Source organism: Crocodylus porosus, unplaced genomic scaffold (assembly GCF_001723895.1).
Source record: "Crocodylus porosus isolate Cpor-Errol unplaced genomic scaffold, CroPor_comp1, whole genome shotgun sequence".
Taxonomy (NCBI): Eukaryota; Metazoa; Chordata; order Crocodylia; family Crocodylidae; genus Crocodylus; species Crocodylus porosus.
The window spans coordinates 13,919,990-13,938,352 of record NW_017728925.1 but is presented as its reverse complement, the minus strand read 5'-3'; the positions used below and the strand labels follow the sequence as shown (position 1 = coordinate 13,938,352).

The window sequence follows — 18,363 nt, the reverse complement described above, 5'->3', positions numbered from 1 at the left end:
CGGGCGGCCGGGCGCTGAGGCGACGGGCGGCCGGGCGGGCGCCATGGAGGAGTGGCGGCAGTGCGGGCGCTGGCTCATCGACTGCAAAGTTTTGCCCCCCAACCACCGCGTGGTGTGGCCGTCGGCCGCCGTCTTCGACCTGGCGCAGGCGCTGCGCGATGGGGTGCTGCTCTGCCAGCTGCTGCACAACCTGTCCCCGGGCTCCATCGACCTCAAGGACATCAACTTCAGGCCGCAGATGTCGCAGGTGAGCCCGGCCGGAGCGGGGATGCTGCAGGCGGGGCGGCAGGGCAACTCTTTGTCCGCCTCCCGTGGGGCAGGGGGAGTCTGAGCCGCCCCCGTGCTCTGGGAGCATCCTGAGCATCGCCGCGGCGCGGTGGTCCTCGCCCGCCGGGACCGTGCATCCCACCGCCTCCTCCAGAGTCAGCAGCTCAAAGCATCTTTTTTCTTTTTGTACAGAATCCACCTTTGGATTGGGGGGGAAGCACTCTTTTTTTTTTTTTTTTGCAACCCAAAAAGGGGCTAAAAACCAGAAAACTGCAGACGGCTTGGTGGCCGACCAGGACTCGTTTCCTTCTCGGCAGCTTGTACATAACGAGTCGCCCCGTTTTCATCCTTCGCGCTTGGGTTTGTGGAGGCAGGGACGGTGCGGGTAGGGGCGAGGAGGGCTGGAGTCAGAGCGTTTTCCCAACCTGCAGGAAAGTTTGCGCTGTAAGCTTGCAAAGACAAATAATCCAGTGTGGGCTGTGTTTTGTTCCAGCCATGAAGGCTGCCAGCCGGCTGTTTATCCGGCAAGTTTCTTTGCCCTTGTTCCAGGCGAGGTGTTGTATGCTTTCTCCCCCCATGTTTGCTGCTGTTGTGACTTCTTATTTAGCAACTTGGAGGTTTAAAGTTACGACGTGCTGAAGAACTGACTGCTGTCGAGTGCCATCAGGAGTGGAGCTATCTGGTTTGCCACGGGGTTTGGTCCAGATTTAGGCCAGACCGTTGCTGATTTAAACACTCGCTTCACTTGAAATACGTTTCTGTCCTGGGTCTGCGTGCGAGTAGCGCTGCAGAGTTCGCAGCTGAGCGTGTGCTTCGGGCTTTGCAGGAATGGGGCCTCGGGCTCTCATTTTCCAGACTGCTTTGTTGGGGGAGACCCTTGTGTCGAACCCCAGCTACTGCAGTGAGGCTCTTTTGGGGTAAAGAGAACAAGTGTAGGGGCCGGCTGATAAATAAGGTACACAAGTTAAGAAGAAATAAAACAACTATGGGTGTTTTCCCCAAAACACAGCAGTGGAGTGAGGTCCACCCTTTTGATTTCCAAGCCAGAAACCGATCTAACTACACTTCTGTGAAGCTGACTTGATCCAAATATACACTGTCACAAGGGGATGAGGGGTGCAGTTCACTTTTTTGTGTGGTCTTAGAACAGATTGGGAATGCTATACTTTTATTTTCTTTCTTTTTTTCTTTTTTTTTTTTCTTTTAAGGAACTATTACAGCCCTTCCTGTTCAATATTTGCTCCATGTATGGAATTGGGAATTGGGTGAAAAATGATGGAGCAGTAGCTGAGATACAAGAGAGCTCTCCCTGGAAAGACTTTGTTGCCCTCGCCATCTAGGAGCGAGAACTAGATCTGCCTCCTGCCAGAGGCTGGGGTTTCACAGAACTGACACCATCCCATTCGTGGGTAACTTGGCCCCTTATTACACATGGTAAAGTCATTGAGAGCTGAATAAACTTGGGGCTTGTGGAACTGAATTACACCGATTTCAAGGGGAATCGGGAGGCCCTAGCTGTTATGTTAGCAACAGCCTTCATTTTCATGGTGCGTTAAGAAAGAGACACGAACCCCCTTCAGTTGAGCAGGCCCAGAGTTTAGGCTTCAGTGTTTCAAGGATGCCCATCTGACAACCAGAGGCTTGTGAAGTGTTTCTTGTTTTATTTAAGATCTGATACAGAGGCCATCAAGACCAGTTGGTGTCTTCTCCCTCACCACGTTGTGAGTTAGATGCTTACCTGCCAGCTCCTACATTTGGCTCCCAAGAGCAGCTGGGGGCTTAACAACCAGCTGAAAGCAGACCGAGGGCACTTTGTGCCTTGCTACCGTCTGCTCCTGGCACTGCAGACACCTAGGACTTGGACAAAGTGGGAAGACAGAAGAGTTGGCTCAGTGGTGCAGGTGCTAGCCTAAAACGTGGGAGGACTGGTTGGTTTCTGCGCAGTACTGCAGACTCTCTCTGTCAGCGTGGCCAAATCTCTCCCATCTTCCTGGGCCTCAGTTATTTAGCTCTAAAATGGTGATAGCATGTCCCTACTTCCTGCGGTGTTCTGTAATGGTGAAGGGACTGTATAAAACCAAGGACCAGATCCTCTGTGTACCACATCTCAGCTATAGACACACGCATGGTGTGCATGTCGGTGTAGCAACTTAAGTAGTGCTTTCTTCCTTTCTGCTGGGGGTTTTGCTTCACTGTAAATGCCAGGCAGAAAGGCTTGTCACACTGGGGGCCGTATTCTGCTTTCAGTTGCACCTGTGCACCGCATTAGGGCAAATGGAGGTGTGCCCTGAGAAGCACAATCTTGCTTGCAGTGTGAACTGATTCAAAAGCCAGAGCTGTCGCCTGGCGAAGGAAACGCTTTAAGAACCGAAGCCTGTGCTGCGCGTGTGTTCTTATCCCCTTTGACCCCCTGCCTCTGTACGGATGAGCAGTGGTACTTATTTACCTTGCAGCCATCAAAAGTATCCTAGAGTTGCAGCGTGAGCTTGAGACCTGTCGGGTCCTATCTGGAAACTTCACCAAGGCAGCAAGGCCCCGCTTGGGTCCCCTGCTGTCAAGAGGTGAACTGAGGACTGCTTCTTCTCCTTGCATTCTGCTTGATTTGTTCAGGAGAGGAACCTCGCCTGGCAGAAAGTCAGTGCAGTCAGATTGGGGAAGCCACACTCCTTGATGCTCTGTGGGATCAGTGTGAAGGTCTATTTATTTGTCTCCCTGGGGAAGGAAAAAAGCCGTCTCAGCTCTGATACCTGCTAAGGTGACATTAGCCCACCCTGTGTGTCTGAGTCTTGACAGCGCAAGTAGAGGCTTTGCCTGCTGGAAGGTGCTTTCTGTATCTTTAGCGGATGGGAGTCTGGTCTTGACATCTCTCGAGGAAGCAGCCTGCTTATTGCTAATGACTGGGGTAGTGGATGCCAGCTCCAGTGTGGCAGGAAGCCAGAAAAAGGTGGAGTTGATCCATCCCCCCTACTCTTAATCCTTATTGATCTTTGGGTGTGTTACTCCAATGGGTTCTTTTATGGTGGGTTCAGCCTGTAAAGCAGGAAACCCTGCTAACTCAAGGAACGTTTCGGTTACACAGGCAAGCAGTGCCAACACCCTGGGGTTAAAATCCTTCCAGCCCCATGTAAAATCCTTGGAGGCTTCTCTCCTGTTCCCACAACCATGCATACCCATGTCTTCCCGTCCAGTAAAGCTGGAGACTGCTCTTACTAGCATTCAGGCTTCTGGGTGGCGCTCAGAATTTGGGCACTGCATCTCTCCTCCTTGCTTCCTTTGCTCTTTTTCTCCGTGATTGAATTGAGAGAGGTTAACAGCTAGTTGTCTTGGTTGTAATGTTGGATTTCACGCAAGCTTGTGGCTAAATTAATCTTTGCTGACAGGGAAAACTTCATGTGCACTTGGGCTGTGTGGCTCATGCCTGCCAGAAGCTGGTACCAACGTAGCTTATAACTGTGCAAGGTGCTCCATGTGGATGAACTCCTGAGTCAGCACGGGGCCCTGGTAGCTTCCCTGGGGCTCCAGATGAGCTGTGTAGTTGTCAAGTAGGGACTTTTGGTGAGGGATTGACTCATACCTCAACTTTGCAAACACTTGGCTCTAGTTAACCAAATTTGCAAGAGGCCATGGCTCCAGGACAGTTGTGGGCACCGCCCCCAAGGTAGCCTGTGATGCTTCTAAGGTCTTTGGCTTTGGGGCAGCCAGGTAAATTAGGGTTAATTGTGAAGCTGGGAGTCTTCAAGTCATTTGAGCCCTAGGGGCTTGCAAGTCCTGAAGTGGGACTCAGCTTCAAGGTATCTTGCATGGGGCTGCCCCGGAACTGGCTACTCCAGAGGCACTGGTGCCTAGCTAGCCCAGGCGGTCCTTTGTGGTACCTGAAAGCCTGGGGAGCCCCGGGGCTCAGTGGAGCTCAGCACTGTTTTATAGCAGGTGCTGGTGGTCCTGAGACCCTTGCCTAAGGTCAGGGCTCCCAGATGCCAGTCTCCCTGGTGCAGAGCAGAAATCCAGAGTCTAGAAATCCTGGGTCTGTGACTCCCAGCCAGACCTACCATGTGGGTTTTCTCAAGCAAGGGACCCCAGGGACTGTACTGGACCAGCGGGGAGTCTGGGAGCCCTGTCGCGGGGAGTCTGCCAGCTAGGACTGCTACGGCGTCTTAGACTTTGGGAAAACCCACCCTCTGCTGAACAAAGTCGACAGAACATCGCGTTCATGTGTTTCTAAAGTAAAAGGTTTTCCAAATGTCCAAGAAATTAAAACCAAACTGGTTTGGGTCTGATTGGACTAAAACTAAAGGTGAGAAAAAAAATCTTGTGAACTGGAAATCCTGCATTGCAGCTACCTCTGGCTAGTGTCTTTTTCCAGGGAGAGTCAATTTGCAGCCTGTCCCGACTGATGCTTTTGAGTCCTTTATGTCATACCAGTTTGTTCCCTCCCAAAATTTGGTCCCTTCCTCTGTTCCTTTCATTGTAAAAAAACAGGCAAGGGGAAAAAACATAGTAGGCAACTTGATGTCACACATGAGCTCTCGTTCCAGTTAGGACAAGCCTTGGTGGGTGGGGGGCAATAATTGTTGGCTGTCGGGGCACATAGGGAGAGTCATTAGGCTTGGTGCTATGTTGCAGTAAGAACAGCATTTCGGTGGAGCGTACAGAGAAATAGACCCATCATTTAATTTATCAGATTTTTGGTAGTTTCACTCTCCAAGCAGAGGAAACAATAATAAATACTGAGTGAAAAAAATGAATCCTGCCTCTGCAGCGTTTTAATACTGTTCCCTGCCAGTGTGTTACTGTACATTTGCTCCCTTCTCCCAACCGTGTTTTTTAATAAAGCTGAGAGAGGGGGAAGGCTGCGTTAGGAAAAAAATACTGTCTAGAAAGGCCTGGTCTGCAGGGAGAGCCTGCTCATTTTCTTTCCTTGAACACTGCTTGCTGATGCTTTTGAACCAGGTTGCTGGAGTACGTTTGTAGGATCTTTGGGGCAGAGATCCTGTTGTTCGGGGTGAGAAGGGCTTAGCGCAGCGTAGTTTTGTTCTGTGACTTAGCTCCCCGGGTGACACCACCGTACAGACAAAGCTAATGCCATGTTGTTGTCTTGTGTTTTCCAGAGGGTTTTAACTGGGATCGTTAGCAGTGCGGCACAGATTTCTACCACTTGCGCAGACAGAGGCACTTTCACCAAAATAGATTTTTTTATTAATGACTGGAAGGGACCGTGACACGTTTGCCAGTGCAGTGACATTAGTTGTAACTATTCTTGTTCAGTCTCCAAATAAGCAAAACCTTTGTTGATGCTGTGGGAAGTAAAGTAGAAATGTGCGTCTTCTGTTAAGTTAAATTGTCGTGATAGATTTTCCCCTGCTTTTAATTGGAACTAGAAACTTAGGTTTTCTTTCTATTCTTGTAGCCACCTCTAGTGTATACGAGCTGCCTAATTTGTTCCTGTGCAGTTCTGTTTCTTGCCGACATCGTTTTACATCAGAAGTGGAGGCTGCTCGATACCGAATCTGATTAAATCTGCATATGTATGATCAAAGCTAAGTTTCAGTCGTGTCATCTGGGACAAAGGCTGGTGCAGAAAATGCCATGCCTTCTAGTTAGCCATTGTTTAGCGTGGTAGTTGTACAATGGAGAACAGGCATCTCCACAGGCTCTCTCATTTTCATACTGACAATATCCTGTCTCCTGAATTCCAGTTAGTCATGCATTATCTTGTCCTGAGCAACCATTAGGGCTCTCCTGATGTTGCTTCCAGTAGTTTATTCACTGGTGCTGCTTTGCTGCCTTCTGGCCTGGTACATTAGCCATGGGGTCAGTTGGGAGTCAGAATTGCTGCAGGAAACTTTAACCCCTTGAACCAAATTTCCTACAAAATTTTCTACCCCCTCCCCCAGGCATCTTTGGAAATGCTTCATTTCAATAAAATCAACCACATCTGAACACATCAGTCCTTTTTTCTTCTTTTTTCTTTTTTTTTAAACAAATGGGCTGGAATTCACTGTTCCCACAAAACACAGTGGATTTGGTAGCTCCATGTTTCTTTTTCTGTCGGAAAATATTCAGCCAGCTCCACTCTCTTGGTCCCGTGCGGCAGCAGCTGTTTTTACTGAGCACCGTCACGTTTCCAGAACCCTTCATCATTTCATGTTTGTACAGAGCTGGGAAGATGCTAAGCATCAAGTGCTGTGTTATTATCGAGCCATCCCCATTGTGCTCAAATTACCAGCTGCAGAGCATTACTCAAAGAGAGATGAGCATAAACGTCTCTAACCAGTGGAGTGGGCATGGAATAACACTTCTTCTTTCCTGTGTTCTCACTTATTTGGTTTCCTTCCCTTGTCCTGGCTCTTCTATTTCACTTAACATCCTTTTGCCTTTTCATCGATAGATGGATTTTTCTATTATGTGCTCGCATAGGGATTGCTTATAGCGGGAAAGGAGGCAAACCGGATCTATCATGCTCCGACTCTTCCCACAAGTGGGTAAGGTACCCTCTTACAGCATCTTTCTCTGGGATGGGTGCCTGGCCAGAAATACCTTTCCTGTCCCTTCTAGTTTGCACTTTTACTACCTGCTCCTGGTCTGTGGGGTGAAGCCTGTAGAATAGCAGTGAGTTCCTATCAGTAAAATCACGGCCTTCCCATGAGGTGCACAGGATTTTCAGGCTCGACAGCCATAGCAGGGATTTGGGGCTGTTTCTCAGAGCTGTCGACAGTGTATCTCAGGGTCTAGACTTGCTTTCAAGAGTCAGGCACTTTCTTCTGCTCAACCTCCTCAGCCTGTCGTACTTCTCATGGATGGCCTCTTGCCAGAGGTTGGCATGGCACTCTTCCCACAAGTGCAAGGATGAGCTGTTGCTCAACTTTCAAAGGTCCTGCCTGCTTGTGTTTATGTAAGGTATCTTCAGCAGTCACTTTGCTGCCAAGTAATGATAATTGCAGGGTAATAAAGGCAGCTTTATGTGGACGACAGTGCCTAGTATCACAGGGATCGCTGTTAAAATGCATGCCCCCACCCCCACCCCACTGCCCCAATTGTTTTAGCATGCATATGGGTATTATCTACTAAGCTGCTGTGGGTCCTTAGATATCTAGATAAGCAGAAGCAAGTTCTTTCACCTGGTCATTTTGAGGGCGTGTAGCCAAGCTGCTGGATACCTAACTGCAATTCACAACTTGAGAAGATTGTGGCCATTTATCAGAAGGTTGCAGCCATTCGTTTATTTCTTTTCATGGTTTTTACTTGTTTTAAAATGCCAACAGTGCCTACATACTAGAAATCATTAAACTAGATGGTGCATTTTGCATGTTGATAACAGCTGGATCATAAACATCCACATCTTGGAGCATACACAGATATGGGGGTAATTCATCTCTGGCTGCACAGAGTTTTGCTGTTGCTCTTCAGCCTGATGAAGTGCAGTGAGCATAATCAAAATGACTCTGCGACTCTTGCTTCTCTTGATATTGATAGGGAAACAACTAGATACATGACTATTCCTAATAAATAGGAATAATCCAGCGTGCCGAGCAAACTGTCAGAAAAAACCAGAGTTGATCTCTGCAGAAGACAGAAGGAAAATAATTCAGTATCAAAGTCCTATTTATTGATGATGCAGGCATTCATCTGTGATGACAACTCAAAGCAAGAAGTGTTTTAAAAACAGTATATGGTATATGGAAGATCAAGGCATGCTGGCTTATTTGGTACTAGTAATTATTCACGAGGCTTTGGGACTTCAAGATGTTGCTTGAAAGCTTTATGGCAGTGACGGGTGTAATTACTTTCATATGTCATGTTAGCGTTAAATAAAACTTGTTATTAACAGAGCAGACTCTCTTGCTGAATGGGTACGCTGGGTAGGCAGGGCTATTTTTGGGTAGGCTGGGTTATTTTTGCAGTTTTCTTCTCCCTAATCTGTTGGGGAGTGGCATTGCCAGAGACCCTTAATGGAAAGCTCTTGTCTAGCACCTAAACACCTTGCCTGCTGCCTCCTGGCAGATGCTGTGCACAACGTGTATTGAAAAGGCGTCCTTGCCTTGAAGAGCTGGCATAGGCCATTGCATGTGTGGGAACCACTATGTGGAGGGGACAAGGTAATGCTCGTACTAACACGTCTCGCTCACTGTCGCAGGGGACATGCACAATCTGTGTCATACGTAGTGTAATAATAGGAATCAGCACTCATGGTGGAGGTAATAGCTTTTATTAGACCAACTAGATTTCTGCAAAAAAAAAGTCTTTAAAAGATATCACCTCTACCATGATTCCTTTTACCTCTAGCCGCAAACAGCTACAACCTGGATACCTGATCCATAGGTAATGAGCAGCAAGCTCATCTTGCCATCATCTTTCCCATGTGGATGTTGATGACCTGGTCTGTTTAAGGATGAAGTGTTGCATTGGCCAGCTCTCTGCATTTATGTGGACAATTCAGTCTGATGCATGACCCAAAATGTTGTTGTTCCAGATTCATATAACCATAGAAAGTTTAGGGTCAGAAGAGGTTTCAGGATGTCATTTAGTCCAAGTATTCATGTTGTTACTTTCTGCCTTGCTGTCTCTAGCCCTGCCAGCTTTCCCCTTACCACTTCTTCCAGTTCAGTTCTGCTCCGAGCAAATGACTGCAGGAAAAAAGAAACGGCCTTGTTACATATTTATGTTGACGCTGTCTTGATGACTTCCTACTCAGATGTGCCTGGCCTTCCTCGGGGGGAGGGGAAATTGTTTTTATTTCTTACTCTCGGGCCTGCAAGCTGTGTTTTGGATCCAAGAACCAAAGGGGTTTTTTTTCCTTCTTCTTTCTCATGTATTGTCACCAGAAATAAACCACGCTGTGGGTTAAAGGGTCCTTAAACCTCTGTGATCGCTACAGTGGAAATGTAATAAAGGATCCTATTGATGCCCAAGCAGCTTGGGAGCATTAGCTGAATTCTCTCAGCTATGCCAACTTCCAGGCATAAAAAGCAGTGGAAATAACTTGCATGACTAAAATCAGTCTGTCTTGCCCCTTAGTACCCGCTGGGAGCAGATCTTTTGAGCCAAAAAGTGCCTTGTTTTTTCCTTTTTTTTCTTTTTTAGCCATGGTCTGGTTTCAAGTTGGGACTGCATTTTGGGATATACTGGTGAGTAGGGAGGATCCTCACACCTGCCTGTTATTCCTGAGCGCTGCAGTGAAATCTTTTAGCTCTGGAAGTGCAGCTGAGAAAACAGGGATGCTGTCACTAAACTCCTCCCGGGAGAAAAAGAGCTGGTGCTTGAGAACAGCTGTCCAGTAACACTCATGCTACCTGACCGTGGCAGGCTAGTCGGAGGGGACGTGAAGGATGAACCCATCTCGCTGACCCGATGTAGGTGACGTGGGGGAGTTCAGCGGGCTTCGCTTGCCAGGTGAAAATAACCCGGGTGTGCATATTTGATACACCTAAGCCCCATTCAAGATCGTGGCGAGGGAACTGCAAGGTCATGGGTCTCATGCATGCGTAGGGGTCATTATAATTTTATGGATGCTAGACAAAGTGTTCCTCCGTGTACCATGCAGTATCACCTTGTCATCACCCCTCGCTGCCAGTTCTGCTCACTGTCACTCTCCTAAGCCTTGAGTAACCTCGCTGGAGTCGGTGGTGTTACTCCAAATGGACACTGACGGCAGGTTGTTTGGACCCCGGCTTTTTTCATCCTCCTTTTCACCCACCCCTGCTCCTTTTTAAACACATGCAAATATCTTTTTAGGCTGCAGGCCTCTTTCTTCTGTATTGGTTCCTTTAATGCCTCCCCACTGCAAAGCCTCCACCTAAATAGCTTTTCATATATACTAATCCCATACACGCCTGACTTCTTGTAGCCTGCAGTGCTCCTGCTATGCAAGTGCCCAGCTGAGGAATAGACGCTAATGTTTTAAGCAGTGCGGGCTGCAGCACCAGAGACAAACAGTACTTTGCTGAGCAGGGCTTTAACTTTCGGTATGAGCCTGGGGAGGGGACGGGAGGGAATCCTCTTTGCAGAAAGCAAAGGGGACAAGATTGGGCGTAGGAATGTTTTTGAGTCCGAGAAGCACAGCTAGGCACCGGGGTGGGGCTTTGTAATTCAGGCAAAAAAAAAAAAGGATTAGGCTGAAGACTGGTGGAGGCAGATAAGTAAAATGAGAGTCCATCAGAAGCATGGCAAGCTGTTATAAGCTCAGTAGCACCTCTGTGAAGTGAGGGCTTGGCTCTGTTTTCACTTAGTGTGGGGGATTCAGCCTTTTGGACTGATAGGAAGAAAATAGCGTGTCTTTTTCAAATGTTAAATAATGCAGCCTGTAGGCAAAGACGGGGGATTTTCAACTAAATCTCCAAGCAAAATTGCATTAAAATGAATCTAAAGGGGGGCTTTACAGAACCCCTCACCTTTTCTCATAACCCTTTTGTTAACACATGGCTGGTGTGTCATGCCTGCCAGGTAGCTAAAGCTCTTTGCTGAAGTTCATCAAAGTCTTGTTTAAAAGACTGAGATGTGAAGAAAGCGTGTATGTAGGGGATATAACTTCCAGCGAGGCCGGGATCTGCCTCCAAGGATTGCTATGGGTCTCTCTCTTCTAGGTGCCTTACCTGGCTTCTGTTACTGCAGGATGTGAGGACTTTTCCCTGTAAGGCAGGGGAATGGAGGAGCAGGGAAACTAAAGGGCCAGATCCTCCATGGGTACCTAGGGGTAGGAGGCCCATACACATTTGCTGGGACTGAAATGTCTCTTGAGCATCAGGCTAAAATAAAATCACTTGTTAATGGCCTACCAGGGTGTCAGGAGCATCCGGGTCCATGACTGGGACTGTACAGTGTGACTGACTTGATGACCTGGGAGATCCTTTCCAGTCCTAGGCTTTTGCATCAGGTGCTGGACGCTCGGTTCTTTTCATCTCCCCACTAAATTCTGTGAACTTCCTTTGGAGGTAGCATTTGCAGCTTGCTGAATGGTGTTTTCCTGTTTCACTCCAAGCATTTCCATTGCACTTGGCCTGATGTGCGTGCATGCATGCATACATGCTTGTGTGCATGCATTGGGGAAGGGGAAGTGGGAAAATTTTCAGCTGCTCTTCTAAGAGCAGCTTTTAATAGAAATCTCCATGTGACAGCTACTAACCCAGCATTAATCTCATGGCTTTTCTCAACATTACATTTCCCTTTAAAGAAGGAGAGAGCCCAGAAAGAATCTGTTTTTAATAAAGATGGTTTTTTTCTCCTGTTTTCTTTGGTTGCAGCTCAGGGTTATGCTTCAGCTGATGATGCAACGTGAGTGCAACCCTTCCCTAGCCCTTCTCCCCCGCCCCACGTCTGTGTTCAGTGATGACCAGGAACCTCAGATGTTTATAGTAGGAGGTCAGGCAGCGCTGTGGCGCTCTCATGCATGTCTATTAGGTTGCTAGACTGATAGAGCAAAGGGATGGGGGAGCAGGAGGTGAAGTACAGAGCTCCACAGTTAATAAATCTCGGCTGTTTAGGCACTTGTCTTCTGGATCTTTTATGGCTCAGTTTATCTTCATTGCTAGTCTTGCAACTGCTGCTTCCCTTGAATTTAATCCGCTTGTTCTCAGTCCATTTTTGTGGCTATGGGCACAAGGAGCAAATGGCCCGCAAGAGCTGCAAGCCATTTCATTGCACTGGGGACAAGGTGCCTGTTAGCATCCTCCATTTTACTCAACGCCTCATCTGCCATCTCTTCTAGAAGTATTTGAGATGGATCTGTATTTGAAGCTGGGTGGTGGCAGAGGGCCAAAGGTTCATAGGTGCAAATGGATTCCAGATGTTACTTCCAGGCAAGTAAATAGATACCTGTGCATTCACGCTAGAGACAGAAGTTACACGTAAACAGGTTTAAGTGATTGGAAATTGGTTTAAACGTAAGTTCAGTGCACAATAAACCAGTTTCAAAATGACCAAAACTGGTTTAAGATAAACCTGGTCGAATGTAGTATTGGACTTAACTGATTTGGGTCAAACCAGTTTATGCAACTCCTGTCCCAGACTTAAAAGACAGGATGCTCGCCACCAGTGCTCACTCTCCTTGTGCTAATGCCCAGAGAAGCTGGTGCCTTGAGCACATGAGCCAAAAGGGTTATTAGGCTCTGGCAGGCCTTGGTAGTCTCTTTGACACGGAGCAAGGCTGCAAACCTTGTCTTGGCAGAGGGCCTGGCTTAGATCCAAGCCTGCAAACTTTTCCTGCATTACCCAATGCAATTGAAGGCACATTCACCAGGGACCTGATGCTGTACTTTTGATATGGCCACTGAAGTCCAAAGGAGATGTTTTTCCCCAGCAGTGAGCCTAAGGGGTAGGAATTACAGGCTTTCAGGGTAAAATGAAGGAGCTGGCAAGCGTGATGAAGCTAAGCTCTGTTGAGGTTTCACATCCTATTGAACTGCATAGAAAATGTAACGTTTAGAAAGAAACGCTACTTGAATTCAGAGCGGGAATGATAGCTTTGCTGTCTAAGTCTAACAGGTTGCCAAAAATACCATCGGCGGTATGTAGTTAGAAAATTGTACGGTTTTATGAGTAATTTAAAAAAAACCTCTGTGGGTTTTCGCCTTCTCTGTACTTAGATCCCAATCAGCAACACTTTCAACTCATCCTTTAGGCTTCTTCTGGGCGAAGGTTTACAGTTAGGGCTTAACCGGGTGTTGCATTTGTGGGAGGGCGGAAGAGGCCGGTGGCAGTGGTTGCTTTTAGCACAAAGACGGCCTCAGCTGAGGATTTGACCTCCCACCTGGGCCGTTCCATGCATTGCAAGCCAGTGCTGCACCTTTCCTGTTAACTACCCGGTCGGTGCTTAATGGGGTGGTATGGACTCAGTTTACACCTTCCTGAAATGCCACCAACCCCAGTGGTGTCCTTGAGAGGTATTTTGCTTTCCATGGCGTGCAGGTTGATGAACCTGCACAATCAGTGGATCATGCAGGTTTATCGGCATTTACATCAGTCAGTGGAAAATCAGGTGCTGTTTGTTGGCATCACAGGGGTTGATTTCCACATGGACTTACGGGATGTGGCAAATCGGTCACGTCTGTATGACGACTGAATGCCATTGTCAAGAGGCTTTGCATTCACTGCACGCAATTTGCCCTGCTTTTTACTGACAGCTGACCTGACACCAAACTTGATTTAGGAAGCGTGGATGTTGACACCGGTGTTCAGACGTGACAAGCATTTCATAAATAAAATGTGGGTAGAAAGGGTTGAGGCACCTCTTCTAGCATCTAGACCTTGATTCAGCAAAATGTGGTTAGTGTTAAGCTCATCTCCTCCAGTCCATTGGGAACTAAGCCCAAGTCTAATGCTACAGACAGGTTTAAATGCTTTGCTGGATCAGGGGTTTAATTCGGCCTGAAAACTGAAATGTGTATGTGTAGGGAGAGGCTTAAAGTATGCTTGATAATGAAAATTTACTATTTTCCCTTCCAGCATGTAGTTTTAAGTACTAGTGGGAGAGAAAAAATTGGCCCTTTCATTGCCTTCATCTCTTCTGGTATGTTTTATAGTACTATATCCGCTAAGGAGGACATCTGGTATCTGAAAGAGGCTTAAGAGGGAGCGATATAGAGTTACAGATAATATATAAATAAATTTTAAAAAAGGGAGGTAGGGAAGGATGGAAAAGTGTTTTTGCATTTATTGCGAACATGGAATTATTTGCCAAATCCGATAACATCCCACGCAGAAGGAAAGTACTTGTCCATATGGAAAACAGTGTCCAGACAGGACCCTGGCCAGGAGTGCAATATCTCTTCTCCTGTATAAAAGGATGCTTCACTTGATATCAAGCGATCGGTCTCTCAGGAGTCGCTGACAACATGTGGGAGCTTTCTTATTTGCTGTTACAAGTGAAGTGTCAATTCACCCTGAATAAGTGAGAGTCTACAAGCTGTCTAAACAGCTCAAGGTCCCATCGGAGATGAAGAGATTTTGAAGATGTTCAGAACCTGGAAAAATCAACCTCTGCCAATTCGGTTCAGCAGGAGGAGTAGAAACCTGCTTAAATCTAGTTGAAGGTTGAAAGACCTGAAGATTGGTGTTTGCAAGCACACTCCTGCATTCATTTGTGGGCAGTCAGGATGGGTAATTAAGTGCCCTGTTTGCCCGAGGAAACTTTATTTGACGTTCAGTAAGAGCTCTGCTACAATGCCTGCTGTAGTAGTAGGCAGTGTCTTTACAGAAGAGACATCCCTCGAGTTGCTCCCAAAATTTGAACTGAACACAAACTTAAAAGGATTTCTGTTTTTTCAAAACTTTGAGGGTAGAAATTTCATGGGGATCGATCAAAGATGGTAATTTCACAATTAACCTGGGATCTACAGTATTTGGCTTGCAGCTTTGATGTTCAGAGACGGGTCCAGGCTTCCCAGACTCGTGGTGGGTGTCGAGAACCGGTGGTCCGGATGAGGGAGGATGGGCTGATTTTGAGATCACGGCAGCACCCAGACTGGGATTTTCTGCCTCCCACATCATTGAATAGTGGCTGTTCTCACAGCAAATGGTGGGAAGTGAAATATGAGTCTTGCAAACTCTGCCACGATGCCTGCACAGATTAGTTTGTCAGGACGGCGCATTCCCAGGAAAATGTCCACAAAGCACCTGCCACAGTTCGTCTCTGCCACAGCCTCCTGCGCCCCAGCTGAGTTACTGAATGGCTTGTATTTGTAGGGCTCTGCTGCTGGCCAAAACCCGTTGTAGATATGGGAGAGTGAACTTGTGCTGTGCAACGCACCAGCTCTGAAACCAAGCAGGACTATAGCCTTGGAGCACTTCTGGGCTGCTCTGTTGTGAATTATCAAAAGAAATATTCCTCCCTCCTTTCCCAGTGTCTGACACCTGGTGCTGAACTGGGCCATGGTTCACAGGAGTAAGTTATGAACTGCAGATTTGGTAGAATCACAGCAGTAGTGGGACAGTTCTCCTAGATCTGGACTTCCCCCTGTGACAGCAAGACACTTGAGTTATACACGTTACAACAGCGGAGACAGGGAAGAAGGGATGTAGCTGGACTTTTAATTTCTTCCTTGAAAAACCAAAAATGGATACAAGTAGCAGTCAGTTGGAAACATTATTTCTCTTTATACTTGTGAGAAACTGGGAAGTTGTTATCAGCCTTGCAAATTGACCACATAGGGCCTGATCCTGTTGGGTCCACAAGGACAGACCCTTCACTGACGCCAAAGGAGCTCTGTGTGATGCTGCGCAGGTATGGACCCCATGCATCTGGAGCACTTTTGGCAGAGGAGCTGTGTGGACTCTTGCTCCAAACTGTGCAACATCTCCACGTGAACAAGCAGGGAGAGAGACAGCTGTAGCAAGAATGGCTCCAGCCTGAACCCTGGATGAAGCAGGGATAAATAAAGTTGCGACAGTTTTTCTCCATTCATTTTGCTCCTGACTTGTGCCATGTGACTGTCAGAGTGTTACAGGTGTTTGCACGTTGGATCAGCCACTCCCACTGTGAAACCACTCCAGATGTCCTTGTGTCTGGACCCTCACCCTGCTCCAGTAGCACTGCTGGATTTCAGGTTAAGTTTTTTTTGTTTGTTTTTTTCCCCCACCTTTAGCCAACACTTCTTGGATTATTGCTACTTGAGTGTCATGGGTGCGGGTTTCGAAAGCTCGCAGCTTTGCTTGAATTTTTCCCCACCGAAGCTGATGGAAGTGCTCCCATTAAACCAAGGGAGAGCAAAGTTAAGGCAGTGGGAAGCGCTTCTAAAAATTCCACTTGGAAAATCTGTGTAAAGTGCTTTGAAAACTTTCAACAAATTGTGTATCTACAAATACAGTTTCTCAATCTGCGAAGTCAGCCTGGTACCAATTTTTTTTAGAAAGCGATTTACAGTTCTGTTATTGGCGGTGGTTGAAATAAGTGAATGTTGGTGGTGCTGGATTCTCCTGGGGACACACAGAAATGATTTATTTTTCAGAGGGTGCCTCTACACTGGGAATAAAATGGGTGTCTCTATTAGCTAATATGATCACAGTAATGCTGACAGTATGGAAAAGTTGGTTAACCAACTTGAGTTCAACTCCACCTTTCCTTATATACCTTAATGAAAGCAGGAAACGCAGGGTTAGCTAACCCACTCTAAAAATATTTTTTTGGTAATGTCAGTATAGTTTGAGACCAAGGTCTATCTCCTCGGTCCCTTAAAAAACTTTCACTCCTAAATATATGTGACAAATACAAGTTAGGAGACATGGTTTGTCATCGCCCTGACATAGATGGTGATTGGAGACAGAGGCGTGAAATGTCTTCCCCAAAGTTGCACAAGACGTCTGTCAGAATTGGGGATACTGTCTCTAGATCCGTTGATTGGATTCAAGGTAACCCTCAGTCTTCCACCTGTGGTGCCATTTTCTACAAAATAAGGGTTTCTGTTTTGTAGGAACTGGCCAATCCTGCTAGATGTATATCTTCTGACTGACTCTGGTTTTCACTAAAAAATAAGTTTCAGTTATGGCTTAATCCTGGGCTATGGTGCATTTCTCAGTTATCCTACATCAGTCTTTTCACTGCAGTCAATCTGCCGAAGCTTGAATTTTTGTGTTAGGAGTGATAGGGCTGTTAAAGGAATTGCTATGTTTCCAAAGCTCTTCTCCATTTAGAATTGCTGGTGGTTCTCAGGTAGTTTGCATGGGCTTTCTCTGTGTAAGGAATGTGTTTCTGTGCCAAAAAGGTGCATTAAGACAAGGAAAAGATAGGCTGAATAGATTCTTGACAGTGAAACCCGTTCCCAGGGCTATTTAAAAATTGGTTTGGCTCAAAGGCCTAATGGCCAAAGGGGACCAAAACCATATTGGAAAGTAGGAGATGAGAGCCATTCTGATCTGGCTGGAGGATTCAGTGGTTTCATGGGTCCAGTTATTTATTTATTTTTTTTCTGTAGAGAAGCACTTGGGAGATCAGGCTCCAGTACTGTGCTCTCCCTCAATTTTCCTGTGCAATCTTGCCCCTCAGTCCCTCATCTATAAGACGAGAAGCTTACTTCCACCATCTGGTCTGATGAAGCAAACATGGGTGCTTTTCTCTCTATAGATCTTAGTTAGTTAGTCTCTAAAGGTGCATATCTACCCTGCCTTCTGACTGGCTATTACAGCTAACTGCCTCTCTGTGTGTAAACCCGTGATTCCCAACTGGGGTGCCAAGGCCTTGAGATCCTTTCAAGGGTGCGTGCAGGGTGACACAATATTAGCACTGGTAGGTGTGTAAACAAGTCACAAGATAAACCCAGGGATTTAAAATAGGAATCCAGAGTGTTAAGACGGAAACAAAAAAGCCTGACCTGCTGTGGTCTTCCTGAGTTTTTTGCAACAGAAGAATGGCCCTGGTATTTTTCTATAGTCAAAAAAATGAGTGAAATCTAAGAGCTGGCAGTTTCCGATGGTTGCCCCAAGTCTAAAAAGGTTGTGAACCCTGGACTAAGTGGTAAATTTGACACGGGGACAGTTTCTATTTTGTGTGCATTCGAAGTCTAACCCAAGACTTCCTCTTATTTGGTGCCCCTAGGGTGTGGACTTGAGGGCAGCACGTTGCCTGTGAGACCCACTGGCACTGCTTTGCTTGTGGTCCCAGGAAATTAAAAAGTTAGAAGCGAGGTTGACGGGGAGAGTTAAGTAGTTATTAAAGTCACTGTTGCTTCACATGAGCTGTTGGGAACCACTCTTCTTGGTGCTACGGTGCTCATACTGCTAATATGCATGTCATGAGCCTCGTATGAAGCTATTTTGAAAGCTCGTGTTTGTGGGTATAGTTCATAGGCTCCTGTCTGTGCTAAGAGAAACAGTACTCTTATGGATGGGAACCTTTTTTGTAAACTTACCTAGTTTAGACAGCTTCACTTTCCGAAGAAGGATAATAAGAGAGCTTTAATGAGACCTCAGTATCTGCTTGATAGACTATCCCTGGTACAAGCCAGGTTGTCTCAAGAAGCCTTTCTAATTAGCTAGAGATTTAATTCCAGATTTTTTGCCCACCCCTCCCCTTTCTTCTTAATTATATTTGCTAACATGTTTTAATGGCTTTCCCTTCAGAAAAGAACAATTTATTCAAAGGTCATAAACAGATTCTGGCACTAATTACCGCGT

The 18,363-nt window shown here is 46.6% G+C and overlaps 1 protein-coding gene across 5 annotated transcripts in view; it reads left to right on the top strand.

Annotated features, from left to right (window-relative positions):
- Positions 1-6: 6 nt before the first annotated feature.
- Positions 7-18,363, top strand: part of VAV2 (vav guanine nucleotide exchange factor 2) — a 270,272-nt gene continuing 251,915 nt past the window's right edge. For all 5 annotated transcript variants that reach the window (XM_019540898.1, XM_019540899.1, XM_019540896.1 and 2 more), the window contains exon 1: positions 7-247. In XM_019540898.1, the coding sequence (XP_019396443.1) occupies positions 44-247 (204 nt within the window). In that variant the 5' untranslated portion in view covers positions 7-43. The remainder of the gene's footprint in view (positions 248-18,363) is intronic.